At 48.4% G+C, this 21,967-nt stretch overlaps 2 protein-coding genes across 3 annotated transcripts in view; one reads left to right on the top strand and one right to left on the bottom strand.

The window, feature by feature from the left end:
- Positions 1-1,698, bottom strand: part of LOC122389549 — a 39,655-nt gene extending 37,957 nt beyond the window's left edge. For both annotated transcript variants that reach the window (XM_043381702.1, XM_043381701.1), the window contains exon 1: positions 1,554-1,698. The gene's annotated coding sequence lies outside the window, so the exon portion shown is untranslated. The remainder of the gene's footprint in view (positions 1-1,553) is intronic.
- Positions 1,699-9,997: 8,299 nt separating this feature from the next.
- LOC122389536 (actin cytoskeleton-regulatory complex protein PAN1-like) lies at positions 9,998-21,859 on the top strand. The gene is made up of 5 exons (XM_043381680.1): positions 9,998-10,057; positions 11,411-11,497; positions 11,822-13,021; positions 13,515-13,655; positions 20,056-21,859. The coding sequence occupies exons 2-5, from the start codon at positions 11,437-11,439 to the stop codon at positions 20,184-20,186; spliced, it is 1,533 nt and encodes a 510-aa protein (XP_043237615.1). The 5' UTR covers positions 9,998-10,057; positions 11,411-11,436; the 3' UTR covers positions 20,187-21,859.
- The last annotated feature ends 108 nt before the right edge of the window (positions 21,860-21,967 follow it).

The following is a 21,967-nucleotide window of genomic DNA, read 5'->3' on the forward strand; positions in this document are numbered from 1 at the left end:
TGTAATTAACTATTTTGTAGTTTGGTTGCCTATCTTTTATAAGTTTTCCCACATGTGTAATAACTAGTGATTGACGTTATTTTGCCATATTCGCACAATTTTGACACTCAACTCAGCTAGCCTGTCCCGTAGCTCAGTTGAGCGCTGAACTCCCGTAGTGAGAGCCCGGGTTCGTTCGAGTCGCTCCGGTGCTCGATATTTGAGACTCCTGGCGGTTGGTTGGTGGGAGCAGCCGCAGCCAGTTGAAGTCAGTTGAGTGGGACAGACCGTGTCAACGGTTTTGAATGGCACGTTAAACTTTGCCATCAGTAAATTCTCCCGTTGCCCGGAATTGCGCTATCGGACTGTAGGGGTCGGGGTGTACGCAACAAGCTCTGCTTGCGTAGGCCCCGGCTCTGTCGATTTGTCCATTCAAACATTCAAGCTAAATTTATTAAATTAAAGCTATTTATTAAATTAATTAAATTTATTAAATTAAAGCTACGATCCATATTTGCTGCAAAACGAATATATTACATGTTGTTGGCATTCTTCGATGACAGTACCTACCTAAGCAAGAAGAGTCGAATTTCTCTATCTTCAAACGTCTCAGGTGTTAGCGGCCTATGCTGCGTTCAGACTTAGTGTTACCCACTTTTCAGCGTTGCAGTCTCTCGGTGGATGCTAATGTTTTACAGTTCGTATGCTTTTGGAAGAATGCATTGTGTTTTGCTGTCTGCACTGTCGATATGTTGATTGACGGTATTACACTGTCATTCTGAGGCAGAAGTTGAGACTGCGCAACGCTGCTTTACGTGACTTTATCATGTTCTACCTAATGTAACACGACATGGTACAAACAATCACAAGAGTAGAATTTGGCAACTTATTATTAGTTTACTGCTTGGCTAAGTTCGTTGTTGTTTGCCCCGTCCGAGTGCCCACTGGCAGGTTGATAACACTGATAACAAGAACAGTGCCGTAACATGCCCTGACTAACGTAAACGTGCAAATTAGACACAAACCCAACCATGCAGCGTCACACGTTTAGAGTCACAGATGACCTTGTCTTGCACATAGGTACAAGTTAGGTGTGGGAGCTTTCCCATTATCTTGTGCTCAAAACAATCAAAGCATGTTCTATGTAGGTACCTAGATTATCCTTTCATCTAGCGTTTGCACGGCTTGATGACTGAGGTATATGTTTTTAATGCTTGTTTAGAGTAGGTAATTATTTGTCCACAACGACAAGCTCGGATAAAGTTATGAGAATTTGTTATGTAAATATACCCGCATTACTATCATTAAATTATATAATATCTGAATATAATGTGTGAATATATGATGTTGTAAATCGATTAATAGGTACAGCGGTATGCTCGATATCCTTTTTTTTGTGAACGATAAAGCTATGACAACGCAACGAACAAATGCCTCCTTTATCTTCAGGATGCTCGAAAATGTCATGACCACCGACAATATAAATCATCTGACAGCAACTTCACCACAGACGTTTTGAACTTATGCTGTAGCAGCCCACGAGGAATATTACTTCACCGGGTCACCCGCCTCACCTGGTACCCTGTTCTGCAACGGTCTCTTGTCCTCAGAACACACACTCGGCGACTCAGTCCGACGTCTCGTCCGTCCTTCGTACACCAGTCTCCCACGTGTGTGCCGGCTCTGCGCTCTGACTGGTCGGAGCCACCCACCTCACAGCACGCGCCGCACCGACTGACGCCGCCGCCGCCGCCGCCACCGCTCCCACCGCCGCCGCCGTGCCGCCAGTCCGCCGCAGTGGGTCAGGGGACCGAGCGGAAGCACCCTTCCGCCCAGCTGCCCGATCGGACGATCCCCTGCCGTTCCCCTTCGGCCACCAGCTGGGACTCTCCCTTTCGCCGGGAGTCATGGCTGAAGTGAATGAAGATGACCGGCCGCCTTTATTGCAGGTATAGGCTTGAACTGAAATTGTTCCTACAAATAAACAGAGATAATTTCTGAATTTACTCGTAGCCGAATACGAGCTTCATTCGATAAGAGCCGTATTCGTTACGATTTTTGGCCGTTACGAACGTTGTCCCGCATACGATCGGCGAGCTTTGTTTTGTCCGGATCCTGAAAATAAGCACTGGCGCCCGAAGTCCCGTAGCTCAGTCGGTAGAGTGTTGGACTCCGCGTGGCGAGAGCACGCACGCATTCCCGGTTATAACAGTCCGAACCCGCGACGGGTGCATGACGTTTATGGACCTCCTGACAGGTATGGTTGCGGTTGTTGGCAGGCCGTAGCCCGGCGAAGTCAGTGAGGGGACCGGCCGTGCGCGGCTATGTGCACACGTTCAACTTTGGACTCCAAATTTTGCCATAGAACCGAAATTGCGCGATCGGAGGATAGAGGGCAGGGCCAACGCGCATATTTACGTCTGGACAACGAGTTGCGGGGAAAAGTGCTGATTTTGTTGCAGTTTTAGGAGCCGGTGATTAGGCTGGATTTTTGGGTTACTTTTTCGTTCCGATTAATGTATTTCATTGTGTTTGGCTTTTGAATATTTTAGTTCTTTCAGATAAATATTACTTGCCTTACAACTTTTGTAAAAACGTTTCATTTTTTATAAGCCGACGTTCAGAGTCCTAAAAATACATCAGCACTACAATCATTGTAAACAAACAGGAGCACCACTTGGCGCTGTTCCAAGGCCATTTTTTAGTGTATTTGGTGGTTTTCTTACTCTTGTACGTCGTTTTGTTGGATATTTTGAATATTGACTTATATCATATTTAAGAAGCATGTTGACTGAAAACAATCCGAAGTATCCAGGAGGCTGACAGAGCTCCTGACTCCTGAGCAATATCAATATCAAGTTGAACAAGTTATGAAATTTTGGTTGATAAACGCAAGGTGATCGGGCTCATATATCAGCAAGAAAAAGTAAAATTTAAAGAGCTTATTGGCCAAAAACAAGCTATAATATTGCAGACCTTGGAGCAATACCTACTGAAGAGCACGCTGAGCAGCTGATCATGCCAGAAAATGTTGACTGATGAGCGCATATTTATGTATTGGTATGGATATTGAATGATAACTTACAACAGCAAGATAAATTAGTGCTAACTTTCAAGTTAAAAATCTAGAATGAATGGACTTGGGCAGCTTAGATGTGTCATGCTATGCAGATTGTAATGTGCATCAGGTACTCAGTGTCTGGCAAATGAAACATGCGATCATTCCATTGCTACTGGAGGAGAAAGCTTGGATCACTAAATCCACTTTATGTTGATTTTGATGTTAATCATCACTGTATTTCTTGAAAAAAGATTGTAGTAGAATTGTCAATGTGACAATCCATGCAACGATGTGATCATATAATGTGTTCATAGTCATTCGTGATAGTGATTATTGGTCCAATATACAATGGCAAAGCTCTCAGTCTCAGCGTTTCTTCCTGTGGATGGCCAGCAGTGACTCAGAGCTTAGAAGTATTAGTTTTCTTCACAGGGCTGGGATAAAAAGTACTGAGGGTAATCTTCCACCAAGGAACTCTACTTTGACATGGTATGAGATGTAGGCACAAGTAGGTAGGTGCTTAGTTCTTATAGTCAGTAGTTGTGTATGTTTAGTCGGGTTAGCTTAGATTAGATTGTTAGTTTTTTAATTTGCCAAGTGTCCATAAAAATGTGACCTGAGCAATGAGCATACTCCTGACTAACCTGACAGCTGACCTAACCTCAATCATCACACATATTTGCAGCCTACCCAAGACCTGCATAGCAGTAGGCAGTAGCACCCAGTTATAGGTAGGTACTCACCCTAACTCAATCTTACCTGCTAACCTTCAACTTGCCAAAAGTTAGCTCACATTGCCAAGCTGCATCCAGGGAAACAGTCAACTGAGGAACTGGCTCATTGGGTGGCTGGTGTGAGTCTGTGCACTTAAAGTGTTTCTTCTCTGAAGCTGCTCTGCACTGCTGTATCATGTCATGTTAGATGCTCAGAAAATGTGGGAAATGATTACTAAGCTACTTTAGTGCTTTGTTAATGCTCGAGACATGAACAAGTACAGATCCTGCAGGGTACAGCTGTGAGTTAGGTGCTAGGTGAGTATGTTATGTGAATGTGCTGTTCCCTGTTTGACCATAGTAAGCATACAAACAAGCACAGGGTCACAGTTATATTCAATCTCCACATAAACATACAACAAAACGGCCATATGGCCTAACTCCGAACACACCACAGATAACTTAAGCCTTTGCAGGCACAAAAATGTTTTGATTAACAGGACAGGTATACAATATATCCTCTGCCCTTGGGGGATCTTGCTGCCAAGTTGAGGTACGATGACTTAACTTCTGGATTGATCAACCTTTTCTTAGCCACTGCTTATATACGAGAAAGACCAAATGCTTGTTTGTTTTGATTTACAGGACATGTATACAATATATCCTCTGTCCTTGGGGGATCTTGCTGCCAAGTTGAGGTACGATGACTGAACTTCAGGATTGATCAACCTTTTCTTAGCCACTGCTTATATACGAGAAAGACCAAATGCTTGTTTGTAAACTGCGTTGAAAATTTAATGATCCACCTTCAATTCTGACATGAAGACACAAGAAGAAATAGTTCCCTCTCCTTTTGGAATACACAAAGCAAAATATTTAATAAATTTTAGTGGATGGACAAGAGCAATTAGCATAACTTCCCTCAAGTTAACTTCTGGCACTGATGAATTACACACTGACGCTTATTCGCTTCATATTTTGTAACAAACGCGCTAAAACTGCAATATAACAGCACTATATGCTTCTTGACAAAATACAATAGAAGTAAAAATTTAGCCCTGATGGCATTCATTCTTGGTGGAAACGTAATTACAAAATATTTTGTAGTAACTATTAAATTCCAGCCGAAAACAGTCCACGGTTTAAAAAAGAATCATTCCAATGACGGTCCATTCTTGCGGTCCTGAAATCGCCACTATTTCCGGCCTTTCCAACGCAACTCGTTGTCCAGACGTAAATATGCGGCCAACGCAACAAGCTTCGCTTAGCGGTGTCCCTGTCGTTGTGAATCCTTCCAAGCAATAGGTTCGGACTAAATTCATAAAAAAGTCAAAGCATTTAGGGACAAATTCGGAGTTGAAGGGCAAGGAACGCAGACTTTTCAAAAACCGGAATATATATGATAGAACACGTGCTTATGACTTACTCTAGCAAGTTTTAGCCAGATATCTTCAAAAATGGCCAAGTTTTACGCTAGCAAAAATTTCACAATTTTAAATTTTTTAAGTCAATTTTCAGTACGAATTTGACATCGTACACCAATACCTATAAATAGCACCATCGTGTTTCTGAGCTAAAACTGCATCCGATAGACATGTTTTTGTTGAACAATTTCAATTTTAAAATTTGACCTTTTTTACCTGGAAGTGGCCTGAACCCTGACCTAAGCAAAATTCAACTCAAAATGGCCTTAAATGACAGAAACGACATCAATTCGAAATCTATGGCCTAAATGGACCATAAAACATGTGGCACGTGACCGACTTATGATATAAGATTTCCGTGACCTGTGATGACCTGACGGCTGACCCTGACCTGAAAATCAAACTTCAAAGTACAAGTTTGGTACCCTCAGGGTATCTAAAGCATCTGTTCACGAGTGTGTAAACCAAAAATTAGCCTGATCTGACTTGTAAGACGGAAGCCAGAGCCCAAAATGTGAACAAGCCAAACATCGATAGTTCTTACTTTGACTTGACCTGTGACATCATCGGTGACCTCGAGGTCAATGAAATTAGGTTTCGTTCGACAGTTTTTCCGGGGCTATCAGATGCCGTTTGAATCTCGACGATCGGCCTAGTAGTTTCGGAGTTAGGAGGGGTGCTATGAATAGCCCCCCCCCCCCCAGTAGGGCTAAGCAAATACACGGTTAAAATTGTAAAATGACCGTAAGAGGGTCAAAAAAAAAAATGTAGCGAGGGCGCCGTGAGCGGTGAGAACATTAAAAGGGCGCCATTTTCCTAGAAGGGCGCCGAGTGATAGGAAACGCTAAATGGTCCAGGGGCACTGGGAAGCCAGTAGGGTGCCAACTGCCAAACGGTCAGCCAGCGCTAAGTTGGTGGGGACGTAGGGCGTCAGAGGTTATGAGGGCGCCATGAGACCATTATTATTATTTTATTATTACCTCGTGTATTTCCACTATGAAACGTGTATTTCCTTGGCGACCATGAAAAGGGCGCCATTCTCCTAGAAGGGTGCCGAGTGATTGAAAACTTTATATGGTCCAGGGGCGCGGAGAGGTCAGACGAGCGCCGAACAGTCAGTAGCGCTAAGTTGGTGGGGACGTAGGGGCGCCGGATGGTTACGAGGGTGTCGGGTGACGTGAAACCATGAAAAGGGCGCCATTCTCCTATAAAAGCGCTGAGTGATTACAAACGTTATATTATTCAGAAACGCGAGACGGTCGGGAGGAAGCCGTTAGAGCATGCGAAGGGAGGCGTGCTCTCGAAAGGAAACTTGACTTGTGGGTGCATTTTTATTATTGTGGGGGCATAATTCCATAATTTTGGATTGTGGACGCATCTGCTTGCTGATTCTGCTCCCACAAAGAGATATAAAAATCCCTGCGGATCTAATATGTTCGAGAGGTCTCATGCCTCGTGGCTCGTATATCTCAGATTTTTCCTTAACCCTCGCCCGCACATGGGGGGGGGGGGGTGGTTGCCACCCCCCAGGTAGTCTTTCTGCTCTGCACTCCACATTTTTAGAGCTAGAAGGCTGATTTTTGGAATAGCTGCTCCTCTATCCTTTCTTGATATCCACTGAAAATTTCAAGTTTCTGTAATTTTTGGTTTCGGAGATATGACCTTGTTTGTCAGGTCATGTCATGACCCAAATGGCCAATTCTCAACATCTTGCGTTTGCCATGGGCCTTGTGAGCTTTTGACACCTTGATTTCGGCCTTTTTTGCCAGTCTTACCTCCCACCTATCATGGAACATGTTGTTCGACGATGCACAGGGGTCAAGGTCAGGGTCAAGGTCAACCTAGGTCATCTAAGATAATTGCGTTTTAGGCAAGCTGAATTTACTTTTTGTGAAGTTTTTTTTGACTGCATTTTTGGTAAAAGCTTCTCAGATCATGATTTCATGTAATATGGACACAAAAACAATCGGTGCACACATCAGTATACACACAGACACACACAGACATACAAACACATATAACTGACCTTGACCTAACTTGACCTGAAATGACCTCAGCAGCAAAAATCTGGTCGGGTACCGGTAGTGTGACAAAGAGGTTCTAGCTGGCTTGGCACCAGAAAACGGCATCGTCATCGGTATATGATAAGCAGCGCACTTGATATCCAACGGTGACCCAAAACAGCAACATTTTTTAGTTTGAACTGACCTGGAAGGTCAATGACTGACCTGAGAAGGTAAAATCGGGTATCATTGGATTCGTCTCTTCCCAAAGAATCTTTTTGGTCTTTACCGCTAAGCTCTATCTCCAACAGGAACGAAACGGCGCGGGGGGGGGGTGGCAACCACCCCCCCCCCATGTGCGTTCTAGGATGGGAAAATGGCATGTGCGGGCGAGGGTTAAGGTCACATGAGGTCAGGTCGGATGGGTCAAACACGCCAATTAAACGCTCGATATTGCAACTACGACTCAAGGCCATATCAAGGCGGCCATATATGCAACCAAGGCTATGTAAACCAAGACACCTATAAGAAACCAAGAAACATGTACCTAAACCAGGCAGAAGTTAGAACCTTAGAACCAGGGGTGTCGATTTCTCAAAATGGTTGGGGGTGCTCAACCCCTGCACCGGGTGAAAGATTGCAGCTTTGCCATGGGCACAACCGTACAAGGCATGGTTGGGTATCCCCATAAGGTACTGATAATCCCGGGATTTCCACTAATATTTCCCAAAGGTTGAACGTTCTTCAAAATCATTCTGCTCGTCCTAGTACTTGGCTACCTCATTACATAAACATCTTTGCGAAAAAACGCGTACATTTGCCGGCAGCTCGGCAGCAGCCCCGGCACCTCTGTAATAAGGTGACAAACCGGTGACCGCGATTAGCACCGGTGCAGCAGCCCCTGCGGTCCACAGGGGCGGACATTGCGCGGGAGGCAACGGTATAGCTACGAGGCTCTGGCGTTAATCAGACGATCACAATAATCGTTGAAAAAAAATGACAGGTGATCGCATTTCGATATTTATGGGTTTACGATTTTCCTCAGTGGCGTAGCCAGGTGGGCCCGTGAGGCACATGCCCCCCCCCCCCATTAGGTTCAGGGGCCCATCGCGTTATTCGGGCCTGAGGGGCACTACGGCGCCAATTGGCCGCTGAGGGTCCAGGTAGGCTATATTTGGACTCAGAAGGGCCCCACAGGGCTCGTAAGAACACCTCATGGGCCCACAAGTACCAACATTAAGATCTCCATAAGGGCCCAAGCCAGCCTCTGAGGGCCATTTGCCGGCCTCTGGGGGTCTTAACCGGCCTATAGGGGGCCAGCTCTAGGAGCTGCACACCCGCCTGTAATGGCCCCACACCCATTTCTCTGAGGGCCCCTATAACGGCGACTGTGAGGGCCCTCACCGGCACCCCTGAGCGCCACAGCGGCGTCTCTGAGGGCCCCACACCCCTAACTCTGAGGCCCTACACCAATGTCTTTAAAAACCCTACATGGGCGGTTCTGAGGGCCCTTGTTAGTTACCAGCGACCCTGACGGCCCCACACAGGTGACTCGGAGGATCCCAGCGGCGTCTGAGCGCACCATGCCAGTCTCTGAGAACCACACAAGGCTCCTGAAGGCACCGGTGACCTCTTGATATCTTCTTGTCGGCCTATGAAGGGTCCGTTCCGTAACAGCAGTTCTGAGGGCCCCACGCGCGCCTGTGATGGCCCTAAACCAGTGTCTCTGAGAGCCCCCACAACGGCGCCTGTGAGGGCCGTCACCGGCGACTGTGAAGCCCCCACACCGGCGCCTCTAGTCCGAGGGCCCCACATTGCCATATCTGAGGGTCCCACACTAGTGCCTCTTAAGGCCCTATATCGGTGGCTCTGAGGGCCCAACATCGTAGCTTCTGAAGGCCCCACAAGTGCGCATGTGACGGCCACCTGACATTTGAAGGCCCCACACCAGCGACTGAGGGCTCCATCGGCGTCTAAGTCCGTTCCGGTCTCTAAAGACGACCCCACAGGGTTTCTGAAGGTACCACCGGCCTCTGATGGCCCTTAGCCGGCCTCTGAGGGCCCGTCGCCGGTCTCTGGAGCCCCCTGCTGGCTTGTAAAGGGTACGCGCCAGAACTTATACGGCCTTGCGCGCCAGCAGCTCTAAGGGTCCGACACCCGTGTACGACGGACCCACACCAGTGTCTTTACAACTTAACGTCTTTTTTCGCTCTTCTTCTTAAAACTAACTTTTCTGGCTTTACATCTTTATTTCATGCCTTGTAAATTGCGTAATTGTTTTATTTTTATTAGTGAAAGACTGCAGAACAATTATTTTCCTCAAGCAGAGTTAGTGGGAGTTATTGAGGGACAAAATCATTGGGGGTGCCCGGAAAACCATTGGGGGTGCTCATTTGAGCATTGGGGGTGCTGCAGCACCCCCAAAGGTATACAAATCGACACCCATGCTCAACCCATGCTTAGAACCTCACATAGAAGTTAGAAAGCTCCCAACGAAAAAAATGGGCGCACAAATGAATTTAGTAGCCGCGACTCTGAGGGCCAAACAAACTCGGGTTGCCGTGGTAACGGGACAAATTTGGCATGAGGGCGCATCTAATAACTTATTTTTGTGCGAATTGTTTCAGAAAGAAGCTAAAAGACTTGTAACTACCAAGACTATAGGTAACTACTCTTACAAGCTTGCAACTACTCGTATGTACCTGTAACCTGTATGCGCATTTGAACTGCGCATGCTTGCGTGAAGTGCATTTGAACACAATAACAAGCCACGTTTGCCTCATTCATATATTTGTTATTGAAAGTGTGCGCCACTTTTAGTTGCTTTTAGGCGGCTCTCTGTGTGTGGGGTGCGCGCGGTTGGTACCTATGCCCAGGGTATGTCGCGATTTATATTTTTTATGGTATAAATTTGAATAGTTGACTGATCTGTTAATTTTTCCTCTACGTTTGATATATTCTAGTCATCGTTGTTCTAAATTTAAAGACATAACAAAGCTTGAGCGGTCCGGTGTGGACGTTCATCCTATAGCCCATTCATGATGAAAAAAGAGTATACGTGGTTTTAATTGTCACCTACTGGTTAAGCTCGTGACTGAGGTTTTTATTTGTCAATCTTATTTCATGGAATATGTTGAAACATTCAATGCTTCTCTTAGAATTGGAGGGTTAAAATTGAAATGAAATTGTTTTACATCTCGTTAACCATTGTGGCGTGATTTTATAAGTTGAATTGATTTGGTTACTTACGCTGCATGATGCTTGGACTTATGGACTGGATAGGAAGAAAAGATGTAATTGAGGTGAATCTCTGACTTTTCACTTGGAGAGTTTTGAGTTGAACTATGAGTGAAGTTTCAGTGCATACATGCAACTTGCAAGTTACTGCAATTGTTAGTCAGCTGTCTCAGCTAATCATATCAAGGGCATAAAAATAGCATTGTAGGCATCAGATTGTTTAAGATTGAGCATTACAGAGATCATGCAAATTATTATTATTATTGCTTCACATTGCTTTTTCTACATTTCTAAATCATCTGTTCTTTCTGTGATGTTGAGAATGAAGCATTTCAATTCTGGACTTCTGTCTGCCCAGTCTGGAAAGCCTAAGAAAAAATGAAGTCAAAGCCCTGAAAACACTTTTAAACAATGGTATTTGGGCTCTAAATCTATTATTTGTTAGGTTAAACAGGCTTTAAATAGAACATTCCAGGTGTTTAATTTTATCTTTAATTCCTTCAAGACATATTTGTTTCTTGTAGCACCTATAAAATAATCTGATCAGCTAGCTGAGTCTGACATATCACACTGTAAGGTTGATATTTTTATCATATTTTGTTGACCAAGTTATTTTTAGTTTTTGCTGAATAATTCTCACTGTGATCTGATTCAGCAGTGTTCTTGCCTAATTCTCTAATAGTTACATAAAATGTTCTTTTTTCCTCTTAAGCTTCATCAATTGAAATAGCTTTTTGCAATTTGTGGTGATTGGTGAACTCTGTAATTCTGTAAAAAAGCAAATTTAGACCACTATTTTTATAGCATTTATAATGAGTTTTGCAATCAGTTTAGTGAGTTTACTGTACTTACTAGAAATATTTATAGCTTGATTATGTATTATACACTCCTTTGGTTTACTGAAAAAGCTGATGTTTAAATGAAAATTGAATTATTACAGTCTTCAAGCTAGTTGTATTAATAAATTTCTGACATACATTTGCCTTATTTCAGATCAATCTAACCAACTGCCATTGAATATGGAGAGGTACCCCAAGATGCCGACAGAGACCATGCCCCGCTCAGGGAAGGTCAGCGAAGGTATGCTTTGATTCTGATGAGCAGAGTGTATTGAGGGCAAGATAAGCTTGGCGAGCATTGTGTGATTTCAGCCTGCTTAGAAGTTGGGAGATATCCTTGACCATTAGGAACCTATTCAAGCCAGTGTACCAGCTGCTGTTCAAGCCTAATGTATGAAAACCTGCTTTGCACAGAATCTCATTTAGATTCATGCTCCTTAGCATATTATTCAAAGCAGTTAGACAGTGTGCACTGCAGTGTCATACCTACTATGCGGTGTATTCATTGCAAAATGCAACAGCCCACTGTTTACATCAGGAGTTGACCTTGTGTCTCTGCCGACAGTGGTACAGGAATGGCTGGTCAAAGAGGACGGAGCGCTCGCCACCCGCCTACAGAACGAGGAGATCACCGAACACTACCAGCAGAACCGGATGCGCAACGGCGTGCTGCGCGTGGACGCGCCGCGCGCGCGCAGCGAGCAGCTGAAGGAGGACGAGCGCGCCGCGCGGCTGGCTGCGCTCGAGGAGCAGCGGAAGTACGAGCAGTACGCGGCCGACGCGGACGTGGCGCGCCGGCTGGCCCTGCAGGCGGAGACCGAGGAAGAGTCGCGCCGCCGCCGACAGGAGGAGGACGACTTCGCGCTGGCCGCCCGGCTCCAGGAGGAGGAGCGACAGCGGCGCCGCCAGCAGCGCGAGGAGCGCCAGGTGCAGCACGAGGCGCGCCTGCTCGGCCTGGAGGCGCCCGTGCGTGAGATGCGCCTCACCGAACCGCCGGGCGCCGAGCGCGTCTACCCTGACGACGACCTGAGCGACCTGATGGCACCGCCGCCGCTGGCCGGGCAACCACTCAGCGAGGACGACGTGCGCAGCTGGCAGGAGGAGCAGGATGAGGAGGTGGCGCGCCTGCTGCAGGAGCAGGAGACCAAGCGGCGCGGCGACCTGATACCGCGGGACCGGGTGGCCGCCATCGAGGCGCAGGACCGCGAGCTGGCCAAGGTGCTTCAAGAACAGGAACGTGCGCGACTCCGACGCGCCAAAGAGCGCGCCAAGGAGAAACGGCGCCAGCGGCAGCAGCGTGAGCAGCAGGCGGGCGGCGGCGGCTCGGGCGATGACCTGTCGGCTGACTCGGCGGCGGAGACGGCGGTGATGAAGGTGCGATCGGCAGACGCCGACTGCTGTCCGCCACCAGAGGCCATCAGTCCCCTGCCGAGTCCGGCCGAGCTGCGCAGCCGACAGACAGCGGCGGCGGCCGGCGACGGGAGGTCCCGGGCCGGGCCGGCTGTCCAGCCCGAGGTCCGCCCACGGCCCGGACCCTCGCAGCCAGAGGTCAGGCCCTGGGGGTCGCCCTCGCAGCCGGAGGTCAGGCCCTGGGGCGCGCCCTCTCAGCCCGAGGTCAGGTCACGGCCCGGTCCCAGCCCGGCGGAGGGACGACCGAGAGGCAGCGGCGGCGCGGGTGTATCCCGTCCCTCTGGAGCGGGGAGGTCTCAGACCAGTCCCCAGCAGCAGCAGCCTCCGCCGCCTCTGCCAGCGGGCAGTGTAGCAGGTGCGTAACGGGTCACTTGTCGACACATTGAAAGATATATTTTGCTGATGGCTTGTGCAATCCAAAAATCTGTTAATTATTCGCGCTATCTACACTCAGTTCATGCTGCTCCCTTCAAATCATAACGGTGCTTTTTTGTGATGGTTATTTCGTTTTACTTTTAACAGTAAAGTATTTTTACTGGCGAACGACTGACTGATAAGCGTTATTGCATGGCGGGATTTTGTACGCAAAGGAGCTGGTGACTGAGCCATGCCTTTTATTCGTTTGCTATTGTTGAACGATATTTCATCGGTACCACCCACATTCTGTAACTTTATGTAACGTCCTCGCCCCTCGGCGTCCTTGGTCCTGAGCAGTAATCGCCACGCACTTTGTATGTGGATCGCTCTGAAATGTAAATACAAATACAATACAATACAATACAATACCTACGTAATGGGCACGCCACTTGCCGCCCGCTCGACTTCTGACCTCTCCGTGTCACCGCCAGGTGTCAGTAACATCGCGATGGTGATCGACCCGACCTACCAGCGGCGCGTGGCCAGCGAGCTGCCGTCGGAACAGCCCCCGCCGCCGGCGCCGGTACGGCAGCACCAGCAGTCACCCACTGCCATCGAGAGGCTCTCAGACGGTTAGTGTGGGGAATCTGAGACGGTTAGTGTGGGGAATCTGAGACGGTTAGTGTGGGGAATCTGAGGCGGTTAGTGTCAGGGGATCTCGATCTGAGGCGGTTGGTGTGTCTGAGATCTGAAACGGTTTGTGTATGAGATCTGAATGGTTGGACGGGCGCTCCTATGGTTGGTCGGGCGATCGGCGCACTGACGGACGGTCGGACGTTCGAGCAGTAATTGGGATTTTCCATCAAATGGAGTTTCACGGACGGCAGACAATAGGACTGGGGTTCTCGTATGGCAGATTTAGGTCTCCGGTTGTCGTATTGCTCTCAGGGTGGACTAGTAGCTTGGTCTCAGGTTCGTCACTGGCTCTATCCTGGGAAGAACCTCTCACAACTCGGCCGAATGCGGATGTACCTGGGTCTTGTCTGTTCTGCTTGCCTAGTTATGTTTCCCTCGTTGAGACGCCTGTTTGGTATGCTCAACGTGCACTCTGCAGTAGTGCTGCGTTAGCCACTGAGTTGAGGTAGAGGGCTATCAGAGGCGCTCCTAAATAAGGACCGTGTTCGTGCCTTGAGGCTTTATCAGCTCCCTTACGCGACTGAGGCGACCTCTGCACACGGGGTGGCGTGCGCCTTGTTTTTTTTTCTTGGGGGGGGGGGGTCTTTCGGTCTAACATCAGAGCCGGAAGGATGCTAGGAATTCGGGGGAGACATTGGTCTGGGCGGGCTGACTCAGTGAGTCGTCGGGGCTGAGCCCGTCCAGGGGATAGTCAAGCGGCCACCTAGCCCTCTGACACCCACTGCACCCGGCTGTGGGTCTGCTCCTGGGGTGGAGCTGCACGCATGGGATAAAGCTGCCCGTCCAGCCCGGAACAGGGCTTTGAGGCGTGAAGGATTTGACGGTCCTAAGGATGGAAACGACGGAACAGCTGAGGGGGCCTGCGCCTGCAGACCAGTTTCTATTTGTGTTACCACCCGCCCGTTTTTCCTCAAATCGTTGTCGTCCCAGTCACTAGTGGTGTGTGAAAACCAGTCGCTGCCTCCTATTCACACTTCCAGTTTGTGACGTCACCCTTAATGTGACCGGTGTGTTTTGCATGGCTACTCTGTTCATTTTCACTTTTCGGGCCTTGGCTCTCACTCCTCGATAGGATAGTGGTGAGTATCCCCGCCTGTCACGCGGGAGACCGGGGTTCGATTCCCCGTCGGGGAGCTTTTGGCTCCCGTTCGGGTGGTACAGCGTGCGGACTTTGCCGGGCTTCCGTGCCAACGTTGAGCCCAAGGTTGCGCCACGCGCACATGCCTCGGTAACAATACGCCTGGACTGTCGTTTTGCAATTTGATTCAGTCAACATCAGGCGTTGGTCCACCAAAGCATTTATGCGAATTGGGCGGAGCAACCATCAAGTTCAATGGCGAGGCCTCGACGGCTGCCTCAACTGACGTGGAATCTTCGCCACCAGCCGCTGGGCAGCGTGCCATGCAGGACAGTACGCGTGTCTAGCGTGTAGTTGTGGCGTGAACCTGTGCTCTAGTTATCTGGGCTGCGCAAGCTTGACCGGTGTTTCGAGAACTGCCAATACAATGGGAGCACGCTTTCGAAGGGATGATATGGTGTTGTTCATTTGTTCGTTTGATCCATGAAACAACTCAGACCAGTCATGGCCCACAATCGAATCCCCTGATCCTGATAAATCACACACGAGGTTAAATCCTAAACATTTCAAATGAAGATTTTCGTATGCCGCCAAGCCAAGTTGTCCTAACGGACGGTGAGAAGCTTCATGTGTTTGATGAAATCGTCTGTCCAGTCCAGGGCTTGGTAAATGGTATGTGTGATACCTAACTGATATTGGAGATCGCAGATCTTGGGAATGTCGCTTTTGCTGAAAGTTTCAGCTTTCATGTCAGATGTCGGGTGCCAAAGTGCCAAGGAACTGAAAAGGGTTCAATCATCGGGTTCACCGCTTGCAAAAGCTAGGCAGCTATTCTTTCCAATTTAGCCTGAAACTATGGCTGGCTACTCTGCCTTCTAACGGTTGGATCGCCGTGAGCCGTTTATGTCATTGAACTTGCGTTCTTAAACCCTCCTTAGTCATTCCCCTTGCATGACTTCACCAATGCGTGTCCTGTCCCATACGACAGTTGACTGGCGAGTTGTGATATTTCGGTCTGACCATCATCCAATCTGAAACCCGTCCCGTGCGTAGGCTACGAACTTCCCTAACTGCACGTTGACTGTGGCTGTTTTGACGAATCTACCTAGACATGCGTGACGCCTGTTCACAATGGCCTCGGCTCAAAGCGGTTTTGCTCAAACTTTCAGGACCGGTCAGTGTCCATCTCCTCGCACTGGCGGTCGCAGCCGCTCGCAAAAGGGGGGGCCAAAGTCACACTCGCGGGACATAACATTTATCAGTCACCGGGGGGGGGGGGGGGGGTGATCGGCTATTTTTTTACGTCCACGAGGCGCCGCGCAGTTGGCATTACTTATGCTTCATCCACCTCATTCTTGCGTGAAATCTTTAAGCTCAATTTAAGGCAAAAGCACCAGTTCCATGTCCCGTTCCACGGTGTTTCCATCGGTCGGGCCACTGCACCATGGCGACGGATCGGTGTAGCATATACTGGAAGGTCGGGCACGCGGATTCATGACCTTACCACAATAAAACAATTCGGAAAAGTACGGATACCTCTTGCAGTTTAAACAAGCATGTGAAACCCAGAGATCATTTTCAGACTATGACATTTACCCATATAGTTGTTTGGCGGCGGGAGAGAATAGGTACACCGACCTCTGGAGACCCCCGGCCCCACAGGTTCCTGGTTTTCAAAATTGGCATCTGAGGGCCCCGCACGACTCGCGCGGGGCCTCGCAACGGCTCTATTGGGGCTCACTCAACCTGCCTTATAGTCCTACTGCTAAAAAGACTGGCCCTGAGTCCTAAGGACTTCATCAGTCTCTGCCAGCCCCAGGACCCACACCGGCTCATGGGGTCCCGACGTCGAAATATGAGGGAATCTGCGCGGGACCATCAGGACGTAAAGTAATCTCGATCAGGACCAACGTACGGCTGTGCAGGAGTCTGCGTGAGCCCTGTGATCTTCAGAAGCCCACCCATGTATGTTTTCACTTAGAGGCCAATTTAGGGCCCTCAGAGACCAGTACAGGGCCTGCAAACTGCAAAGGCCAGTAGTTTGAGACCATCAGAGACCGAGTTGGGCTCTCGGAGGCTTATGTGGGTCCTACTCATTACAGGCCAACATGGGGCCCTCAGAGGTCAGCGTGGGGCCCTAAAAGACCGGAATGAGCCGTCGTTGGAACCCAGAGGCCAGCAGAGGGCCCTCAAAGGCCAAGATGAGCCCTCCTCAGAGGCCAATGCAGGCCCTTAGAGGCCAGCATCGGGTCTTCAGCAGCCAATGCGGGGCCCTCATTGGCACCTAAATGTTCGTCTTGGGACACCAGAGACAGCAATAAGGCCACTAGAGACCGGTGTGAGACCCTCAGACGCCGGTTGGGGCCCCTGAGGCCGGTAAGGGGTCCTCATAGGTCAGATGTGGGGCCTCAGAGGTCGATGTGGGCTCTTAGCGGTCAACGTGGGCGCTTGACCGCCACTGAAGTTCCCTCAGAGGTCAGTGTTGGACGCTCAAAGACCGGTGTGGGCGTGTTTTTTTAGCCTCGTGACGATCGAATCAGGGCCAGGGTCCCATATACCTATGGGGGCCCATCGGTTGCTTGAGGGGGGGGGGGGCAAATGATATGATGGCCCCCTTTATGTGCCTTGGGAGGGCATGGCCCTGATGCCCCCCGCGACCGCGACTGTGTACACATTACATACAGGCCTCTGAAATTACATACTAGCTAATCCAAACTCTATGCAGGCCCCTAAGATCCCACGCTAATCCTTAAGAAACCAAGCCGGCATACGGCGTCACCACCGGGCTTCTGAGGTGCACAGCACCAACCCATGAGGTCTTACTTTAGTGTCTTAGAGCCACGCTCCTTTGGCAGGGCCCACCCGCCACTGCCGAAGAGGTCTCATGCCTGCCATTGCTGGGCCTACGAGAGCCTCAAGTAAACCCACGCTGATATTCCATGTAAGATGCGGCCATACTCGTGAACCGGTGCCAGCGACGCTGACCGCCAAATTGACAGAAGGGGCATTCCACGTCAAATCGAACAAAAATCGGCTGTTTTGCACCTTACCATCAGCGATTTTATTATAAATTTGTGAGCGAGTTCCTGTGTGGCCCCGGACATTACATTGATGTTTTTTGCACATTCTGACCACAGGTCTTCTAAATATAGGGCATCAAATTTTTACAAAATGTTGCATCTTTATATTTTTGAACGACCATAACTTTGGTTGTACTTGTTTGATTTGAATGAAATAAACCTTACTATTTAGGTAATTTCTTAAGCATTTGTTTAGAATTGCACCTAATTAAATATATGACCTTGAAATTTGCTTAACTCTGTTCTTAAGCACAAATATTAAAATAGCAAAAAACACGTCACCTTCGATTTGGCTCATTTTCATATATTTTATTGCCTACCATATTCTTAACAACCTGTGAAAAAATTAGAGTGGGCCATTCATAAGTTTTGAAGAAAATTGCACATATGCAAACGTATGTTAGCACGCGCAGTGGAGGGGGAAGAGCGAATTTCGCCCACCCCTCCTGTTTTTCGCCAATATCTCATAAGATTAATGCGAAATTAATTATGGCTACCTGTCAAGAATTGAATTGGACATCTCATCGTGCAAACAATAAGAAAATCGGTTCACAACTGTTCTAGTAATAGCGGTGTAAAGTGAACATCCTGTCGCCGCAGCGACGCGGCGACTCGGCAGCCGGCGCCGACCGCTACGCGCCGCCTGAATTGTAGACTGTGCCGGGACGGAACGGAACGGTTCCGTCTTTACATCGCGCTCCCTACCGCTGATTACATTCGATTCGCGTCAAATTTTGTGAGAAGACTAAGAAATGTACAGGCAATCTTATGGTGAAAGAATTTTGAAAATCGGTTGGTAAACAATTGAAATATGAACGTGTAAACACAAAATTGTGATTGCTTTGTTTCCCGCATCGGCCGAGCCCGCCTCAGCCGGCGACATGTTACTCTTAGCAGGCCTCTAACTGCCATATTTATTATTGGATTAACTAGAAATTCCCCATTCATACTAAAAAATGTATGTTCTTTCGTATAGTGAAGATCAAAAGACGTGAAGATATCGTTGCGTGATAATGTTTTCGTTGAATTTACTTCATGATGCATTTCCACACGGCTCAAAATTCACCGCAAAATACCGTTTGCCTGAGACACTTTTACTATGGAACGTGAATGCTTGACTACGATGACTATGCATTTCCATTCTCGCAGAGTTTGGGATATCACTAATCAGCAATCATTCATTTCAGAAAGTGTGCACAAGCAAGCATGTCTTGACGCTGTCTTTCAAGGTCACGCGCGGTTGCGTGATGTTGATGCATGAAAACAGCGTTTGCCGCGAAAGTTATGAATGGCCCACTCCAATTTTTTCACAGATGGTTAGGAACATTGTGACGGACATAATATGTAAAAATTACCCAAATCGAAGGTGACGTGTTTTTTGCTATTTAAATTTTTCTGTTTTAATTCAAGGTCAAATGCATTTCAAGGTCACTTCAATTTAATTTTATAATTAAAAATCAAAGCCTTATCAATTGCCTATAAGACCCTGTTAATATCATTTTGATACCAGAAAAGGAACCAGAGTTATAGCCATTTAAAAAATTGATGTGTGGCATTTTTCGCTATATTCGATGACCTATATCTCAGCAATACGTTATCAAATTTCGAAAATATTATACGTAACTCAGTTTTGAACCATGCCCAGTCTGCCTACAAATTTTCAGAAAAATCGAAGGGGATGACGGATTTCGGTGTTTGATTTGACGTGGAATGCCCCAGAATACGAAACTGAGCCCACTCATGAGTGAAATTTACGTCCTTTGATGGCGCAAGAAAGAAAATGAAACATACAAAAAGCTTTTCTAGGACTTTTGTTCGATCTGAAAGGTGGGGCCAAAAGATAGTATGGCCCCACCTTTCAGCACCAAAGGGGGGGCCATGGCCCCCGTGGCCCCCCCCCCTGGGACCGCCAGTGTCTCCTCGTTAGTATAGTGGTGAGTATCCCCGCCTGTCACGCGGGAGACCGTGGTTCGATTCCCCGACGGGGAGCTTTTGGTGGTTATTTAGGTCACTCCCCCCTTCTGCCCTTTTTTCTGTCTTATCAACTCGCTTACGACCGATAGCGTCTCCGACCCACCCCGGTCCCTCGCCGACCTGACGCGCCTCTGCACTATTTCCCGATCTGACCGCCCTCGCTCCTTGGTGACCTGACCTGACCCTTGCCCCCTCCGCTGGCAGACCTGTATGAAGAGGATGAGGACGAGCCAGCGCCGCCGTATATGCCGATCCAGGGCCAGCGGCGCACCAACTCCATGGAGAAGGCGCGCCGGCGCCGCGGTAAAGATGGAGCCAACTGTAAGCAGCAGTGATCGCGGCAGCTCGTCAAATATTGAAGGAATGAGAGGTGTCTCCACCGCATAGCCCCTGTGATGAAGACGGGGCTGACACTGGGATTGAAAACTAGGTGACGCAAATGTATATGTATATTCTCAACCACGAACACACGGTTCACAGGGACCAGTATTTGCGCTTGGTATTGCGGCTTTTGCCGAGTGCCAGTGAGGGCTTTACTCGTATTACATTTATCTCAAACGTATGGATCTGCAAGGAAGATCATGGTATAGATAATCATGTAGTCGATAAGTAGGGTAGTTTTATAATATATGTCACGACTCACGTGATCAGTCTTACATCACGCCGAACTACATGTCGAATGCTTCCATAACCAATCCGTCCTACCATACTCTAGGCCGCAGAACTAAATGGAGTTCGTTTTGGAGCGACGTGTCATCGTTATTCGTTGGACCAAATGCTGATAATCCATTGCTCACTGCAATGAAACACTCAAGCTCAAATATGGCGACCAAATGTGAACAAATCTGTATCGTGAATCTATATGTTTTGTAGATCTTTTGAATGTCGAGCTGTCTTTACCCGTTTTTCACTACGATGTATGAATCTCATGTTATCGTAACTTTTCTACTTTTCTTAATTGGGAGCTGGCGGCTGTATTATTAATATTATCACGCTTATGTCGAAGTTATTGATGTCCTTGTATCGCAGCACTGTGTTGAACGCGCGGGGGGATAGCAGTGAGGCGTTGGGTGTGTCTGTTTGCATGGTGAATGGCAAATGTGTGTGATATTTGCGGTGGGGTTAGGAGTCTGGCAATGTTTTGATTGGTGCGTGTTGGGAACGATCGGCTTTGGATGCTGCTTTCGGAGGTAGTGGATCGTACCGGTGGGCCGCTGTGGTTCACGGTTTGTTGTTTCACGCTGAGAGTGTATTGTGACGGCCTTTCTGCTCTATGTGAGACGTGAGTTGTTTGGCCGACATGGTCTGCCGGAGATGTGTAATATTAGCGTGCTGTGCTGGATTGAAGTGAACAGGGGAACAACACATTCTGTGACAATGCCCGGGTGAAGGCCTGTGATTGTGATACTCTGCTGAGTGGCCCGGGTACCAGGATCGGTCCCGTTTCTCCATTCTGGAGACACCTCACTGCTGCACGAGACTCGCCGGCTGTTGTTTGGTGACTTATATCCAATCATCGCAGTGACCGGTTGTACGCGGGCGTCAGAAGCAAGCACCTCACTGGGCGGCGTGGGGTGCACCACAGAAGGGGACCACACGCACCGGTGTGCTACTGTTAGCGGGATGTGTGACCGGTGGCTTGACGGCGCACGAACTACCGGACTGTCCGCACTCCCAGCCCACTGCTGGTTATCTGGTGTAGCCTCGCTCGCCGATGTCTTGTAACACTTATCTGACGCCTCTCCCACCAGACTCATACTCTGAGCTGGGCTGAAGAGCGAGTGGCTCCGGTCCACCTGTACTGCGGAAATGATTGGTGACCGGTTGTGCTGCTCCGGTCTGAGGCTGGTCACTCTTGGACTCGGCAGCGCCCAGCGGTGGCTCGCGGAGGCTTTCTTGGCTCGTGGTGGCCCTTGATTGATGATGCTGATCTGTGTCCAATTTGGCCGAATCTGTTCCACCATGCTCACATATATATTACAGCAATATAAGCTAAACGATGGTGTCAGGTGTGTTTACGTTACGCTGTTACTTCACATGTAGGAGAATGAGATTCATACATATGAAATGCTTCAGAAAGTGCCGAAGAAGTGATGGCACTTCGCGGACGAAACCG

The sequence above is a fragment of the Amphibalanus amphitrite genome, unplaced genomic scaffold, assembly GCF_019059575.1.
Source record: "Amphibalanus amphitrite isolate SeventyFive unplaced genomic scaffold, NRLGWU_Aamphi_draft 000361F_arrow, whole genome shotgun sequence".
In the NCBI taxonomy this organism is placed as follows: domain Eukaryota; kingdom Metazoa; phylum Arthropoda; class Thecostraca; order Balanomorpha; family Balanidae; genus Amphibalanus; species Amphibalanus amphitrite.